Genomic DNA, 19,050 nt, shown 5'->3' with positions numbered 1-19,050 from the left:
TTTGAAGTTTTTTTTAAAATCGTATATGATTACATGTGAGGCATCGCCGCATAATAGAAAATTTCGACACTTAGAAACTTTTGCCGGACTCTATCTTTTGATATGTTATTTTTTAGACCCTAAAGTATTTTTTAAGCAAAAATAAAAATTTTTCGATTTTTAAAAAAAGTTACTCAGATGTCCCCCCTTAAAGGAAAGCGTTCGGGATCACACTGCCTCCCGAAATTGAGCGCCTTTCTGGCGTGAACAATTGGCAATAATCCGATATTCAAAACTTATAACCTCTTTTGATCAGACTAAAGTAGAAATATTTACGTTAAAAGTTAATATCTTGAGGTTATCTTACTATTTACTGTGGAATCTGGCGAGTATATATGTTCAGATAGGTATTATTTATTTCACGGCTATGCCGTACTTACGCAATATCCATCGATGTCAGCAGGCATGATGACTATGATGAGTAGCTGTAGATCTTAATTTAAATGGAGGAAAATCACATATATATATTTGTCCGATTTCCACAAAATAAGCTAAATCGGAATCAAAAGTAATTATAAGTAAATATACCTTAGCAAGTTTACATAAGTTCAACACTAAGCTACTGATACTCAAGAATTAACACGTTCGATCGTGTCGCGGTTGCTTTAGCGCGGCTACGCAAGCGGCGTCTGGAACAAGCAAATTCTTGTTCGGTCGTGTGGCACGCACAAGTCGAATGCAAAATGGTGCCTCGTGCACGAAGAAGCCTGTGTGTGCGGCAACGGGGGCACACTAACTCGATGTGTGTGCGGCAAGGGGCGGCACACCACTCTGTGTGTGCGGCAGAAGAAGAAGAGTCGGGTGTACGAAGAGCTGCTCCCTGCTTCCAATGAAGAAGAAGAAAAAGTGCGGCACCAACTCGGGGTGCTCCGATCTGCGCTCTTCTAGCAGCAGAGAGGGGGAAAGCACAGCCTCCCGCTGTGCGCGGCGAACACTCCGTTTGCACGCAGATATGAATGAATCTGGCTGCGATCGATGGCGTCAGTGAGGTTTCCACTACACGTGGTCGAAAGTCAAGGGCGGAACAATGCAGTCAGGCTAGGGCTGCGCTGACAATCAGAGTTCCACAGAAATCTTCAATTCTTGGAACGTGGTACGGGCGGCAAGCACTATTTTCGGGAATCACTTTATTAGGCACTAGCGTTAAAACGCACTCGAAAGCTTACCCGCAATAATTAAAGCAGAAATTGAGCTAGGCAATGGCAGTATTCACTTTGGGAAAAATGTTACTTTTTGTCTCGATGCACGCGGATTAAAATTTAGCTTTGCAGAGAAGTTGAACTGCACTCGATCACGCCATCCAGAAAAGAGAACGGAAATGCTCAAATCAAGAGTGACCACAGCTACGATTCCCACAACCACAGATTTAATTTTTAGTCCCTGTGACTAAGAATAAAAACTGAAAAAGGAGTCAAAGCTGTTACCATATGTCCTTCGCATGGAGTTTTCCAAGTTCTTTGCCATTCAAGTCCTCGAAGAGATAAGTTGACTGGCCAATTATGACGAACGTCATATTTCGAAAGAGAGTCAGAGAAATCACGGGTTTTAAATTGAGTTCCGTTATCCTCACGACTGTTCGGGTACACCAAAGCATGGAAAGATTTCATTTCGCAACATACTTTAGTGTTGATTTTTATTCAAAGTTGATTTTGCTGATCACAGCTGATTGCCTAATAGAAATTCCAAACGTATACCAGAAATCTCTCCCGAATATTACGCTTAACTTTAGGGAAGTAACTATTAAGAATTTGAATTTGTTTTAATTATGTTGTAAGTCAGGGGAATTTTAATCGTGAAGGTCACGATTTGTTTTCAGCCATCAGCAAGTCTGGTTTTAAGGCTAATGGCAAACATTCGTTTTCTTTACACAACGAATGTCCTGTTTGACGTTTTTAAGGCCGATTTACAATTTGCGCAGTTGGGTTTATACACCTCCGGTGTACCGCAACCATAACAGAAAATACGGCGGGATTTAAGGCAATCATGGTACATGTGGCATGTTTCGTCACAGTTCCAGCACTTAATTTCCGCTGAAGTCATAACAGCATTAATTTTGTCCTCAACATCAGGTTCTTCTTCAGACTGAACTTCGTAATCGTCCTTCTGAAGACTTGCGTTTATATAACGTTTGCTAGTGTTAGGATATTGAATTGGCTTTGTCCGAGTATTACGAAAGAATTCTTCGTGTCGTTGACATTCCTTCCTAATATTTGAAATTCTGTCTGGTCGATCCAAGGATAGATCACTTCGATCGCTGCGAAAATCTGGTAAATTCCTAGTTCGCGAAATATTATTTTGATCTGAGTTGGTCTCGGAACCGTCTCGAGCGAAATTAGTCTGTCCGTTATTGGCACATGTGGCTCTATACAATTGAGTGAATGCCATAGTTATTTGTTCTGTCATTGATTGAAGAATGTTAGCTTGAAAGGCCTGCATTGAATTCTGAATTAGTTGTTCTACGCGGTCTTCTGTTACCACCCTCGAATCTGAGTTGTCCTCGATACGAACCTCCTGCAAGGAATTTTGAACATACCCTACACTCTGTTTAGCTGCGTTTCGAGAAGCTGAACGGGTTTTTATCTTGCCTCCCTGGAATGTAGTGGGAAGAGCCGAATGAGATCCTATGTCGGGTTGAGAGAAAGTTTGTAGATCTTAATTTAAATGGAGGAAAATCACATATATATATTTGTCCGATTTCCACAAAATAAGCTAAATCGGAATCAAAAGTAATTATAAGTAAATATACCTTAGCAAGTTTACATAAGTTCAACACTAAGCTACTGATACTCAAGAATTAACACGTTCGATCGTGTCGCGGTTGCTTTAGCGCGGCTACGCAAGCGGCGTCTGGAACAAGCAAATTCTTGTTCGGTCGTGTGGCACGCACAAGTCGAATGCAAAATGGTGCCTCGTGCACGAAGAAGCCTGTGTGTGCGGCAACGGGGGCACACTAACTCGATGTGTGTGCGGCAAGGGGCGGCACACCACTCTGTGTGTGCGGCAGAAGAAGAAGAGTCGGGTGTACGAAGAGCTGCTCCCTGCTTCCAATGAAGAAGAAGAAAAAGTGCGACACCAACTCGGGGTGCTCCGATCTGCGCTCTTCTAGTAGCAGAGAGGAGGAAAGCACAGCTTCCCGCTGTGCGCGGCGAACGCTCCGTTTGCTCGCAGATATGAATGAATCTGGCTGCGATCGATGGCGTCAGTGAGGTTCCACTACACGTGGTCGGAAGTCAAGGGCGGAACAATGCAGTCAGGCTAGGGCTGCGCTGACAATCAGAGTTCCACAGAAATCTTCAATTCTTGGAACGTGGTACGGGCGGCAAGCACTATTTTCGGGAATCACTTTATTAGGCACTAGCGTTAAAACGCACTCGAAAGCTTACCCGCAATAATTAAAGCAGAAATTGAGCTAGGCAATGGCAGTATTCACTTTGGGAAAAATGTAACTTTTTGTCTCGATGCACGCGGATTAAAATTTAGCTTTGCAGAGAAGTTGAACTGCACTCGATCACGCCATCCAGAAAAGAGAACGGAAATGCTCAAATCAAGAGTGACCACAGCTACGATAGTCCGTTTTTAGGGGATTATTTAGGCATTTTATGAAAAGGAGTATCGAAACTACTTTTTGGCAGGACCGATAGTTTGTTAATCTGGTTCGTTGCTAAATATGTAACCAGAAAGTTTATTTTAGCGTTGCCAATCGGCTTGACTCCCACAAAGTACAGAGCGTACATCAAACTTTAAACGCGATTTCTGGGAAACGACATTTTTGGAGCAGGCGACCGTCATATCTCAGTCAATTTTTAACATTTTTTTTTTCAAAAACGCGTAATTGAATTGTCCATGGAATGGAACCATTATATAGATAGCTTACTTATAGGATTTTTTATCGACCAAAAAGTGACGAAAATTTTCAGTAAAAACGAAATTTATTTTTTAAACGCCGCACAGTAGCGCCTCTCGAACAATTAGCGTTGCAAAAATCGAAAAAGTCATGTTCGCAAAAACGGAAATTTAACAAGGATTCAGAATCTGCAATAAAATCAATTTTAAGATTTTTTTGTAGAAGTTATGAGCATTTAAAGTTGAACTTTGTTTCGTTTTTTGCATCATACAAAAAAATGTGTAAATTGGTCGACTTTCAGGTAATATTACAAAAAAACCATAAAACCAATGGTCATGGTTTTTACTTTAAATGATAGATACATTCATAAACTATTAAAGAACCTAAAAAAAACGACACTTTGGTTTGGGCTTCTACAGGTAAATCGCTACCTGCCAGGTGTCCATTTTTTTCACCTTTTTCTGCCTAAAGTAGTCTATATCTTTTGACGCCAATGCCGGCCACTGACTACACTATGACTACAAGTTCCGTGGATCTTTCCTGGATCAGAATTAACTTTCATCGGCTGCGTCTGCGGAAATGCAATGCAAAAAACCAAAACAACTCAGGGTAAAATATACCAAAATACCATAACCGCCACTTACACGGTATATACTATATACCAAATTTAGCGCGCAACTGTTTTGCATCCCAAATACTTTCAATCTGTTTATGTTTTCTGTATTGAAGGACAAAACGTACATTTTAAAATGGGTTTGGAGGTTTCATATTTATACCTGATTATACTTCCAAAGGGGCAAAAAGAGTACTTTTAAAAAGAGGTAGACCATTTTGTTGTTTACAAAATAGTTTTGGGCTGTACTAGGTTTAATATTTATACCTGATTATACTTCCAAAGGGGCAAAAAGAGTACTTTTAAAAACAGGTAGACCATTTTGTTGTTTACAAAATAGTTTTGGGTTGTACTAGGTAAAAAATGTCTTACCTAAAAATTGCATAACATGAATTTGGGACATATTTACAAAGATGCACAGGTATAACACGTGCATGATGTAACCCTTTAAAAGACCCAAAACCGGGATATGGAAACTCAAACGATGGAAATACTTCTCGGAGATTTTTTGAAAATTGCCATGTTGCGGCAGAAATCACTGGAGTTGACGAGGAAATCATTCAAAGATTGGGTACGATCTTGAATGTACTCAATTGCAAGGAGAAAATTGATTCCGTAAAATATGGGGAATATGCTTCCATCACAGCTTCACTTTTGGCTCAGAAGTATCCACATAAAAGATTGACCCCGACAGTCCACAAAATTTTGGAACATGGTAAAGATATAATTGAATATCAATCTTTGCCTATTGGAGAACTTTCGGAAGAAGCTCAGGAGTCGCTGAATAAATTCTATAAGAAATACAAGTCATCAAGACTGATGCAAAATGAGGACCTGTTCAACATGTTGGCTGCATCATCTGACCCATTTATTGCATCTCTACGGCATGTAAAATCACGAAAAGAGATTGAATCAAGTGATTATAGTCCAGAAATGCTTAGTCTATTAGAAATTCCTCAAATATAAGCATATATTTAGTAATAAGTAGTCAAAATTAAACAAAAATTTAAAAATACTACAAAAAATTGTACAAAAAAAAAAAAAAAATTCAGTGTTCAAAATATTTTTATTTTATAAATTAAATAAAAATAAAGCAAAAAAATTAACAATCTTTTGTTTTTAAAAATTCGTTTTCATAGAAAAAAAATTATTTTTTCTCTTAGATACCCTATAAAATACCCTATTTGTGGGCGTGGCACATTATGCAGTACATATATAAATTTTACAACAATTACCTGTCCAATGCCGTTTAAATTATTTAGTTATCTCATTTGGTTCAAAAGTTATGATTTTTGCAACACGAAATGAGAAAAGGCGCTACTGTGCGCCGCCAGTTTGTTTTTTTGTATTTTATTTCGATAAAGGTAGTATATTCCATAACCAAACTCATACTAAACAAGAACATTTTAGAATTTTTTGTTTCAGACGATTTTTACGACCTGTAGAACAATCACCAGAGGGGTTATTTTTTCGCGCATTGGCTTATGTCGCCCTGTGTCCTGCTTCACGATATGCTTCAAAATTTTTGAAATTTTTACAAAATCATCTTTAAACTATCATGAATATACTTGAAAAGTTTGAAGTACCTATACCACAAAAAGTTCCTTAAAATTCCCTTTTTTGTACACAACTATCCAGAATGGACCCTTAAAAAGCTTTGGTGGCGCTTTTAAAGCTTTTAAGGGGGGGGTAAGGTTAATTCGGTGCAAAAAACGCCACTTTTCAAAAAATTATTGTGGCGGAACGGCTAAAGTTAGCTTAATGAATTAAATACCATATAATAACACAACATTTGAATAATTTTTGATAAATTTTGTATTGAAAAATATTTAGAGGTAAAGAAGTTATAGGGAATCTCCAGACTCGCCTCCAAAAAAAGTTGTTTTGCGGTGTACATCCTAACAGTCCACAGGATCATCCGATCTAAAAAAATTATACCTCATTCGTTAAAGGATAAGTGTCCCGAGGTATTCACGAAGCGTTTTTTTTTTTTAGTTTTTTTGTGATTTTTTAGGAAATTTGAAAGTCAAAAACCCGATTTTTGACTAAAAAAAAAACGTTATTTCTTAATTTAAAAATATATAAAAATTAAAAATTAAAAAAAGGCCGACGTGAATACCTGAGGAATTAGTTAAAGAATGTGTGTGCCAAATTTCAAATCGATCGGTCCAGTAGTTTTTCTGTAATCGTGTACACCGATTTAAAAAATTGAATTTTTCAGGAGAGCGCTTTAAACTTTGTGATTCTCATGCATTGAACACCAACCGACCTTCGTTCAACTCTGCATAACTTCGTCAATTTCGTTCTGATCGATGTAAAACTTGGACACAATATTCTTAAGATGTTAAACTTTAAAAATAAAAAATAAAAAAAAATTTACGAAAAAAAAAATTAAATACCTTACCCCCCCCTTAATTAAAATTTTTATAATGTATTTACTATAAGGTTAAAATAAGAAAAACAACGATATATTAACATAGAAAAATCGACTTTATGCGAAAAAAAAAACCTAATCTGGACCATAGTACACCGGTGAAAAATTCGAAATCTATTTTTTTTTTCATGATTAATGAAAAATGTATCTAAAGCTTATTAAGTTAAATAAGTCGAGTCGCTGGGGTTCCCCATCAATGTCACAATTTTGCATGTTTACCTCTTCGGCAGTTTGCCGATGTCCCCGTGTTTTGGAAGTATCCAAAAGAAAACCCTACTGTCCTTCCGTTATCCCCAATTTAAAAACCATAATTCTTAATTGTACGGGCTTAGAATAATTTTGCGTATGAAGTTTAAATTTTATATTTTAATTGACTTAATTATATGTTAGCTAAGAATTCTATAAACTACTTATATTTAATTTGCAGTTTCGCAGGCATCGACCCAATCGTTGTAAACATCAATGGGTTCTGAAAGAAAGTTTATTCCAGTTTGGAAATCTTCCAAACACACTCGGCATGTTATTTTTGCTGTGTTCCTGCCCTTGTCCCTGAAATATAAAATAGAATTAAAATAAGATAAATATATAATATATACTAATTTTTAAACTTTTTCCAAAGCCTAACAAAATATTTTAGATTACCATATTTTGTATTCACTTGCAGTTTGAAAACACAAACCAATTATAGGTTACTTGTTTGAACAATTTCCTGTTTGTTAAGTAATAGTAGATATTCATATGTTAAAAATCAACGAGGATTAATTATTTTATTGTCATTTTTCAACTTATGCAATATGCAAGTTGCAATAGAAATTAAAAGATGATATGGTCATTATAGATATATCTATATATATTCATTATTCGTCGTATGTATTATATTGCCCGCAATAGAAAAAAAAGAAAAACTACTGGGATAGTTTGCCCGACAGATATAAATAAATCGACTTTGCTCTCGATGTTATCAAGAACAAGTATATAAACTTTGTGAGTACTGAATATTACCCTTTCCACTTTATTTGTGTTCTCTTGCAGTATATTAAAGTTTTATAACAACCTACAAGGGCAAACAAATAAATAATAGATCAATGTATACTAGTTGTGATATTAAATTAAAAAGTAAGTAACTGGCGATCCAAAAATGGAAATTTAGGAACTCTCTAGCAAAGCAATTACGACAAATTGTTTGTGTGATGCTATCAGATAATTTTAGTTCAACTTTTATGAGATGTTTCTACATTCCTCTATATTCCGAATTTGCCATTTATTAGAACCACCTTTCCTTTCCAACTGAAGTTTCCTACAGACATTCTTAGTCAACTACTTTTCTTTCCTTTAGTAGTTTTAGGTCTTTTTAACATACCTTTGCCTATTTGGCGCTTAAATAATTCCTCAACTACTTTTCTAACTACAACACAAACATTATTTTATTGCTGGCTTGTTCACAAGTCAAACATTTACGTAAGGAATTTCGCTTTAGCGCTTGCTTTATCCGGTGAAAGTCAGTTTGTTTTCTACTATCGATGTGACTATCCCCAACAGTACTGAAGGTGTCGATTGGCCATGCCTGAACTAGATACCCATTACTTCTATTCACAAAAAAGGTAGCAAATCAGCCATCCAAAAAGTGTTCAAGGCTACACATTTGCACAGCACGTGTGAAGAGCAGTTTTTTCTTAGTGGGGTTTAATAGGCTAATATCAAAAACAACTACCATTCACCATTCACTCCTTGTTTAATTTAATGGAGTTTTTGATTGATCTCAAGTTAACTGATTGGTAGAACGCAAAAAGGTCCTTTTTAAAAATAATCGGTTTTCTATGTTACTTGTGGCGCCCGGCAATGAAGCTATTTGGGCACCTTATTGTTTACATTATTTACGGATTTCCTTTTGCCATTTGGCTGGCGGATTCAGACCCGTAAGTCCGGAAACTAAATATTTTAAAATACTAGTCGATTATGTAAATATCAAATATTCATTTTACATAATTATCTGAATATTGCACAATGGAATTAACTAAAGTTTACCTTGACTTTTAAATAAATATTTTAGTTATATAAAATATTATTCGGTTGCGCCTTAAAATCGGTTCGAATAAATAGTCGGATCTAAAGATTGTCAGCATACCAAAAATGAAGGAAATGTTCCTAAGATTAATTTTAACCTATTATTTTTTTATGTGTTTTACAATTGAAAGATCGGCAATTAGCTTAAAGTTTATGAAAGAGTGTTATTGTTTAAAATACCAGCCCTTTAAAAACACATTGGAGTGAACTCTGTGGAGTGAAGTTTCATAGTGTCTGTAGAAGTTACAGCTTCGGGAGTAGGAATTTTAGTCTTCGAGGGTTATATAATCGTGTTGAGTGAAAGACCATATCAAAACATAATTGGAGAGCATATTTGGACATATTATGCCTCGATACGAAATGGATCTTCCAACAGTATAATGCTTCTCAGCGCACGGCGCAGATTGTGAAGGATTGGCTGGGTTATTATGGTCGCCAGAAAATATTTTCACCACAATGAAGTCCACATTTAAATATTGTAGATCACGTATGGAGAATTTAGGAGAATTTTCACCACAATGAAGTCCACATTTAAATATTGTAGATCACGTATGGAGAATTTTGGAGCTGAAAGGTCGAATCGCCGCAATAAGTAGTATTCCTATCCTTAAACAGAGGCTACAGGAGGAGTGGGCTAAGATAAAGATTCAGGAGCAGGATAATTTGGTGGCTTCGATGCCCACGAATACAGGCTAACTGCCTGTTGCTGCTCATGGTAACCCAAATACTATATTTACGTACACTTTTCTCATTGCCATTTGTCTTTTATTTTTTGTTTATAACTTAAAAAGTTTATGTTGAACACAAATGAAATTTTGGTTGTTGTATAGTAATAACATTTCAAACAAGAAAGGGAGGTAACTTCGGCACTCCGAAAGGTATACAAATAATTTGGTTTGTTTAAATGCTGCATACGCCTAGTAATGACTTTTAAAGTTCATCTTTAGAACTGTGCCAACAGTTAAGTGCGTCACTGTATATACATATGTATGTATGTACATACATACAGTGGCTGACAGCTTATTTCGTGAAGAGGTAAGTTTTAAATTCAAAACTATTCGAGATAGGTTTAAGCATTTATTAAAGCACTTAATTATTTTTGAATTCCACTACAGAACGCTAAAAACAAAATCTTTAAGGTATTGGATATTTTCATTTCACAGCTTATTTCGTGCATGGAAGTTTATCTTAGATATTTCGATTGTTACTAAACTTAATATTTTTTTCTTTATTTTATTTAATGAAATCCTGTAAGCGAGTTTTAATTAAAGAAACCGACTATACTGAGGTCTCCTTTGCAATCTTGGCCCACTTTTCCAAGGGGCTGTTTGGGATCATTTTCATTAGACATCGGCCTCTTGCGGATGCCCAGATCCAAAATTGCCCACAAATACTCAATGACGATAAGGTGTGGTGAATTGGCAAGAGCATAAACCACGTGAGGACAGTTCCAGATCAACCATGCTACTACCGCCACAGTGCTTGACTTTAGGTTCTTGTAGTGGAGGTCTGAAATGGGTTATTTTTAAAAATACTGCACTTCGTCCGGCGTCATAAATGTTGAATTAGGACTCGTCTGTAAAAATAACTTAATTTCAGAACGATAGCTAATGAATTATATGATTCTTGGCCAATTTAAACCTGCACTTCGAATTTTTCTGGTTTATGGTAACTTTACTTTTAAAATTGTTTTCTCGCAATAAGCAGCGGTTTCCACAGAATACTTAAGGGGGTCTCCACAGAATACTTAAGGGGGTCTTCTCATTGGGCAACTTTTTTTTCGATTTTTTTTTTGCATTTATTTATAGCTTGGGATGGTGTGTATATGTCCCCAAAAGGATTTTTAGAAATTCGAATTACTTTAGAAGATACAGCCTTTTTTGTGAAGCAAGTTCTTTGCAAAATGAGCTTTTTTCAAACATCAAACGCGTTTATCTCGAAACCACGTTTTTCGAACTGGCGGCCATGATATCTCCAGTTCAACTGAACCGATTTTCATGAAACAAAGTGGCATCGACGCAGAATTGTCACCATTCTCGGGTGACAGAACAGATTTTTTTTTAATTTTTTTTTCTATTTTTTTTTTACACTAATCTACAAAAAAAAGCCTGAAATCGAGAATTTTTTTTTTGAATGGCCGCCATTTTGTTTTAAAAATTAAAAAAAAAATCTGTTCCGTCACCCGAAAATGACATCAATTCTGATTATAACCCCGTTTTTTTTTTCATTTCGGACGCTCTGGAGACCCTGAATCGTGGCCGCCAGGACGACACCCTTTTTTTCGACTACCAAGTTTGAAGTCTCATTACTCTTTGAACAACCCTCGTATCGAGGCAAGAACAACTTTTTTAGTTACTTTGAACATTTTTGAATACAATAAATAAAAAAAGTTTTCAATTATTCGTTGCGTTTTCAAATAAGAATTTTTTTAAAAAGGGTCCAAAAAACGGGGTTTGAATGAGAAAGACCCCCTTAATAAAAATTTGGTTTAGAGCACCATGGCCGAAGCCTTTGTCTGCCTCCCGATTTTCCTGATTGAACCGTTGGATGATTTACTAAACAGCACTAGGACTTAGGTTAACCAACTTATGTATACATTTTAACAACTTTTTCCATTTTTAAAATGATTTAGGATTAATTTCCGCTACGCCTTTTGGTAATACAAAGAAAACATGTATGAAATTCGAAATCGCAGCTTATTTCGTGCAGTCAAAAAACGAAAATTTAAAACGTTCCTATTGAACGTTTGAAGATAATCCAAAAATTTTAACGCAGTACTTTTAGTCCTTGTAATTAAACGAAAACAATTTTGAGGGATTTTTGCATGCCGCAGCTTATTTCGTGCACCTTGTTTTTATGTTTATTGATTTATTATAAACAATTTTGTGTGACCTCTTGTCTTATTCTGAATACCTTTCAGAAGATTTGTCAATTAAATTAAATAGTTTTTTTAGGTTTCTAGATTCATTTAAATCAATTCCCCTAAGGCACTACAATTTTTTGTCATTAGGACCGTTTTGTATGAGCTAAAGCTTCCGAATGTCCGATAAATAGTAGGGGCCGTTGCACTAGTAGTTTGGAAAACTATCCCGGATGACCACGCTTTCTACATTTTGCAACGTGTTCATCTTTTATATTGAAAAGAACGTATTGGTTTCCCATATCCTGCCAAATAAATTTGGTTTCCTACTCCATTAAGGCCAGACACGATCGACGCCTTGCTTCACAGTAGCTGGCAAGTGTTTGGTTTCTAGCTTAATATTGGTTCTCCGCCAATAATTTTGACTACCATCAGGATTAAATTAGTTAATCTTGTACTCGTTGGTAAAGATAAAAACATTCCAAAAGAAAATCAGCCGAATTATAAGCTCCAATGAAAACTTTAGACTACTGTGTTGGATTCCTTTTAAATGGCTCTCTTCATGCTAATAGGATCATGATAGAATTGTAATGGTCCAGTGTTCGCCCGTTTCAGTATTCGTTTGCGGGTCAGATTTCGACAATTAGGCAAAACTATTGCTGTAAGCAGGGATTGCAAATAAGAGTTATGAGCAAAATAAAAGTTACTACCAAAAAATTGAGCTGGAAAGATAAAATATTTAGGTATACCATAATTTTTGAAGGAGTTCTCAAAAATAAAATAAACTTTTATAACCAATTTTTATTTTTGGATTGCGCTTTAACTCTTATTTTTAAATTTTAACAAAAAGTTGTATAATAATTATTATTTTTTTAATTTGTATATAAAAGTTGAGTTATAACAATTATTTGCAATTTTTAAAATAATAATTGCAAATTAAAATTATTCTCCAATTTTTATTTTTAACAAGAAAGGAAGCTAACTTCGGCACGCCGAAGTTTGTATACCCTTGCAGATATTATTTCATTACATTTCACCTATACTTATTATGTTTACAGTTTGACAGTTACAGTTTTACATTCACACCTTTACATTTTCTCTACATCTACCAATCGCTCCTATGCCAACTATATGATATATTTGTCCGATTTTCATGAAATGTATACCAAAATTCTAGAATAATAAAATAAGCTTATATTTTAGAGTAGATGAAAATACGTTGAAAAACAACGAAGTTATAATTTGTTTCCTATTAATTTCCCGATCGTTTCTATGGCAGCTATAAGATATAGTCGTCCGATTTTTATAAAATTTTTATCAAAATTCAGAAATAATATAAAATGGCCATATCTAAAAAATGATGCAAAAATGTTTAAAAACAGCAAAGTTATAATTTTTTTTCTAAAAATTTATCGAACATTTGTATGGCAGCTATATGATATAGTCGTCCGATCCGGCCCGTTCCGACATATATAGCAGTGAGAGTATATAGAAGACTATATGCAAAGTTTCATTTAGATAGCTTTAAAACTGAGGGACTAGTTTGCGTAGAAACGGACAGACGGACGGACAGACGGACATGGCTAGATCGACTCGGCTGTTGATGCTGATCAAGAATATATATACTTTATAGGGTCGGAAACGTCTCCTTCACTGCGTTGCAAACTTCTGACTGAAATTATAATACCCTGCAAGGGTATAAAAATTGAAAATAATAGTTACGTGTCAATTTTTATTTTAAAAATTGAAAATAAAAATTGAATCGCAATAACCTTTTAACGGAGCGGTATATCTTAAAGATTGACATATATAATTAATCTATGCTTCAATACCTTTCGTTTGATGTATATATTGTGGTTATTGCATATGCATAAAAATATGCGTACTATACGTAATTCTTATTACATTCCCCAAATAAACAAGGATACTAAAATACCTTGGCAACAGCACCGGTCAATTTAACATTTTAACGTTTTTTTTCAGAGAGTGTAGTTGTTTGTTCCTTATTCGTTGGTTTTTATTATATATATATATATATATTATTTTTTTTATTTCCCATTTTATTTAAATTTAAAATCATCAGTTTTTTAATCGAGTCAGAGGAAAGCTTGCACCTTAAGTCAGATACCACTAGCTTCAGCGCCGAAAAGGCTCTTTCTACAGAAACCTCCGTAGCAGGAACACAATGAACAACCTTAGCCAGAGTATAAGGGCATGTAAGTGTATTTTTTACTCTCCCAATACTCCATTATGTTCACATTTGGGTCTAGTGACTTGGGAGAGTATCTATTAATTTCCATTTCCGCCAATTTCAGTTCAAGAAATTCCAGGGAAATTATCTCAGTATTCATGTTTGTTTGTTAAACGGTGAATTTTTTATTATATACACTTATGTACATGTACAGCTGTGTTCACTGAAATAGCAGTGCCCCACGACGTTTAAGATTGGAAAATACTGTTACAAACACTATTTTCATAAAATTTTTTTTCATAAGGGCTTAGTGTATTTAATTATTAACAACACCACAATCATTTAATTTAGGTAACATAAACCTTTTAGAAGATCATTGAAATAGCAGTGAAAAACTAAAATTCTTCATAAATTTAAAAATATCGTATAAGAAACCTATTTCTTCTTAAATTCTAATTGACTATGATCTTATATTTTGTTAAATAGCCTTTAGAAGCTATCATAGCCTCATACCTGGGTGGCATGGAGTCCACCAAGTCTTAGCAACGCTTGAGGGGAATATGGCCTCATTCCTCCTGCACAAATTGCCAAAGCTGCATCTTAGAAGTCGGAAACTTCTTTAATACGTAGCCCTTGATGTCCTCCATAAGTTTTCGATCGGATTTATATCCGGGGACTGTGCAGGCCATGGCATTGCATCCACTTTTTCATTAAGAACCCACTCCTTGGCTAACTTGCTGGTATGATTAGGGTCACTGTACTGCTGAAATGTCCAAATTAATGGCATATTTTCCTCAGGATACGGCTGCAAGACAGTTTTTAATATTTAGACATAAACATAATGGTCTTTGATCCCGCAGATCATATATACGGAACCTATAACGTTGTATGAAAAGTATACCCATACCATGACTTTTAGGCCACCGTGTTTTACTGTCTTCAGCGTATGGTTTGGGGGGTACTATGTATTTGGAGTTCGACGGACATATTGTCTTGTCCTATTCCACCAAATAAAACCAGTTTGGACTCATTTGTCCAAAGGATATTACGCCATTTGAATAGTGGCAGTTCAAGTGGCTATTGGCGAACTCCAATTTGGCCTTGATATGACTTTAACCAAGCAGTGACATTTTCCATGGACTTCGCGAATCTAAAATTGATTCAATAAGTCCCCGGCGAATGGTCCCATGACTGATTCCCATGCCAATTCCTGCTCATATATCCCTAGAGGATGCAAAAGGACGAGCTTTGCTGAAGCGAAGTACGCGTCGAGCCTGTACAATTGTGGTTTTGCGAATCGTACCTCGGTTTTTTTGGGTTCGGTTCATATTTTATGATTTATAAACTATTTTAAAAGAACAATTTGAAAGATTTGGAGTCTCTTTACATGGTTTGCCCTTCTTTCTAGGCTAAGTAATCTGATACCTTTCTCTCATGGAGCAGTGAGGTCCTGCGCCCACTAAAATAATTTTTTTCCGTTGTAAAGGTGTATTATAGTATAAACTATAATAACGACCATAATTAAACTCATTTTTTACAAAATTAAAAGAAATTTCGTCACTTTTTGCGAAAGAAAATTAAAAACTGCTATTTCAGTGATCGGCCAAAACGAGCTGCATATGTGAAAAAATATCAATAAAACATAAAAATAGAGCAAATCTAACGGAATTTTTTCTCGATTCTTATCTTTATGTTCCATTTTACAAAAACAATGTGTAATAGATCAGCTTGCAAAAAGGAATATGTACAAAAAAACGTTTTGAAGTTGTTCCTCTGTCGCACTGCTATTTCAGTGAACACAGCTGTACATATTTGTACACATGCAATAACCACAATATATACATCAAATGAAAGGTATTGAAGCGTAGATTAATTATATATGTCAATCTTTAAGATATACCGCTCCGTTGAAAAGTTATTGCGATTCAATTTTTATTTTCAATTTTTAAAAATAAAAATTGGAGAATAATTTTAATTTTCAATTATTATTTTAAAAATTGCAAATAATTGTTATAACTCAACTTTTATATACAAATTGAAAAATAAGATTTATTATACAACTTTTTTATAAAACTTGAATAATAAGAATTAATTTCCTATTTTTTCTATATAATTGTAAAATAACTCTTATTTCATAATTTGTATTTGACATTTCTCGTATCAATCCACACTGAGAACGGTCTTTGTCTGATGGGTAAAAGTTTAACTAAAATTATTGGCGGAGACCTAATATTGAGCTAGAAACCAAACATTTATTTAATTTTTTTTTTTCGTAAATTTTTTTTTATTTTTGATTTTGAAAGAATATTGTGTCCAACTTTTACATTGATCATAGTAAAATTGACGAAGTTATGCGGAGTTGAACGAAGGTCGGTTGGTGTTCAATGCATGAGAATCACAAAGTTTAAAGCGCTCTCCTGAAAAATGCCATTTTAAAAATCGGTGTACACGATAACTCAAAATCTACTGAACCAATCGGTTTGAAATTTGGAACATAACTTCTTTAGATAAATCTACAGGTACTCACGTCGAGCTTTTTTTAATTTTTAATTTTGTTATATTTATTATTTAACAAATTAACTAATTTTTGGAGTCAAAAATCGGGATTTTGACTTCAAATTTTGATACAAAATCGGGAAAAATTTTTAAAAATAAAAACGCTTTGTGAATACCTCGGGACACTTATCCTTTAACGAATGTGGTATATTTTTTTTAGATCGTATGATTCTGTGGACCAGCAATGGGCACGCCGTGGCTCAACTTGCTCACTCTGCTTAAACCGTTAACTTTTTTCGGCGGGCCAGCATTCCGCGGCTGGCGTTGACTTCTGCACTAAAGAAAAAACGTTTGGATTTCTTTTACACTCGTTTTTCTTAGGCGGACATGAATGCACGCAAAAATGGCTGAAGATATTGATCTACTCAAAAAGTTTTTGTCAGTGTACTCACATTCTGTGTGGCGCGTGGCTGCGACGCGTAGCAACGCTGGGGGTTGTTGTTGTTTTTTTTTTTCAGCGAGCTGCTGCTCAAACCGTTGGATCTCGTGCCCATCGCTGCTGTGGACTGTTAGGATGTACACCGCAAACCAACTTTTTTCCCCTATAACTCCTCTACCTCTAAATATTTTTCAATACAAAATTTATCAAAAAATGTTCAAATGTTGTGTTATTACATTGTATTTAATTCGTTAAGCTAACGTTATCGCCACAACATATTATTGAAAAGTGGGCATTTTTGCACCGAATTAACCTTACCCACCCCTTAAAATTTTTAGCAAATATTAGACTAGCCATCCCAAAAATTAAGATTTTTGACCAAAATTATCACAAAGTAGTGCCTTAGGGGAATTGATTAAAATTAATCTAGAAACCTAAAAACAACTAGTTAATTTAATTGACATATCTTCTGAAAGGTATTCAGAATGAGATAAGAGGTCACACAAAATTGTTTATATTAAATTAATAACAAGAAAGGAAGCTAACTTCGGCACGCCGAAGTTTATATACCCTTCCAGATTGGTTTTCATATTTATATTATAAATTATAATGCAGAAAACAGACACTAAACAGAGTTTCATAACATTTTACCTATACTTATTATGTTTACAGTTTGACAGTTACAGTTTTATATTCCCAGTTTTACATTTTCTCTACATCTACCGATCGGTTTATATGGCAGCTTTATGATATAGTTGTCCGATTTTAATGAAATTTATACCAAAATTCTAGAATAACAAAATAAGCTTATTTCTCAGAGTAGATAAAAATACGTTGAAAAACAACGAAGCTATAATTTTTTTTTCTATTAATTTCCTGATCGTTCCTATGGCAGCTATATGATATAGTCGTCCGATTTTCATGAAATTTTTACCAAATTGTCTTTGTTCAGTATAAATGTTAGTACAAGGACTAAAAGTACTGCGTTTAAATATTTGGATTATCTTCAATCGTTTAGCCACAAGGACGTTTGAAATTTAATTTTCTTGACTTCACGAAATAAGCTGCGATCCACTGTATGTATGTACATATGTTATATGTACATGTACTTACAATGTACATTGTACATATATACATACATCTGAATATAATTAGGTAGTCGAGACATAATAAATAATTTCTATTAAATTACTTATGTATGTACGTATCATGCAATATGTAGTATGTATGAAAATAATGTATCGTATAGAATAATCAAATATTACACTAAACAAAAAAAAAACATTTTACATTTTAACTTCACACGATTTTTCATGGTTGCAGAACGGGCAGTTAAATTGTTGGTCAAGGGGTTCAATGTTTTTTCTTTTTGGCGGTGGTTTCCTTTTTGACTTCCTTCTACCCATAGTTCGTTCTATAAATTGAATGACTTCAGCCGGGAAAACAACGTCGCTTATTAAAAAATAAAAAGAACTCAATGTAATTAGTCAAGATAGCAGAAAATTGATATAATTAATAACTTAATGCCCCGTTCACACTAAGATTACATTTTTAATATTTAAATATATATACAAATACAGTTTTCCAATATGTTGTCTTCCCATATAGTCCATCTTTGTGAAACAGTTGGGATTTTTCGCAGTGCCCCTTCTAACCCGTAAACATAGATGGCTGAACAGGCCGATTTGGAAGAGTTTATGAACTATTTCGGCTGTTTAACAGTAGCAATGCGTAGGATTTTATCCGCACTTAATCTAAATGATTTCAATTGTTCATCGCTATCTTTGTTTACATTTTCATAGTGAATTTTAAATTATTCACTGTTATAGGGACTTCCCACACACCGGCCGTTGAACAAACGGTCCATAAGGTTATGCCGTTCCGAATTTTCTCATGTTGGTCCGCGGTTAGAGTGCATCTAAATCTAACCACGGTTTGTTGGCGATAGTTAGGCGATAGTTTTTCAGTGCAACTCTGATTTCTTAGTGACCATTCACTACGAAAATGTAAACAAATTTGGCGAAGAACAATGGAAAAAAAAATTTTAAATGTGGTGCCAAAGCTACAAAC

The 19,050-nt window shown here is 34.7% G+C and overlaps 1 protein-coding gene across 5 annotated transcripts in view; it reads right to left on the bottom strand.

The window, feature by feature from the left end:
* The window catches only part of LOC108071213 (transcription elongation factor 1 homolog), a 56,703-nt gene extending 38,220 nt beyond the window's left edge, over window positions 1-18,483 (bottom strand). The window contains exons 1-3 of one of the 5 annotated variants that reach the window (XM_070284864.1): window positions 18,271-18,481; window positions 16,994-17,160; window positions 16,228-16,877 (exon numbers count right to left, since the gene is read on the bottom strand). In XM_070284864.1, the coding sequence (XP_070140965.1) occupies window positions 16,828-16,877; window positions 16,994-17,160; window positions 18,271-18,386 (333 nt within the window). In that variant the 5' untranslated portion in view covers window positions 18,387-18,481 and the 3' untranslated portion in view covers window positions 16,228-16,827. Of the gene's footprint in view, window positions 1-7,276; window positions 7,480-9,983; window positions 10,504-16,227; window positions 17,161-18,270 lie in introns of those variants that run through there. The other 4 variants (XM_017161894.3, XM_070284865.1, XM_070284863.1 and 1 more) reach the window with 4 other exon arrangements.
* Between the last annotated feature and the right edge of the window lie 567 nt (window positions 18,484-19,050).

Source organism: Drosophila kikkawai, chromosome 3L (assembly GCF_030179895.1).
Source record: "Drosophila kikkawai strain 14028-0561.14 chromosome 3L, DkikHiC1v2, whole genome shotgun sequence".
NCBI lineage: Eukaryota > Metazoa > Arthropoda > Insecta > Diptera > Drosophilidae > Drosophila > Drosophila kikkawai.
This window is presented reverse-complemented; position numbering and strand designations above follow the sequence as displayed.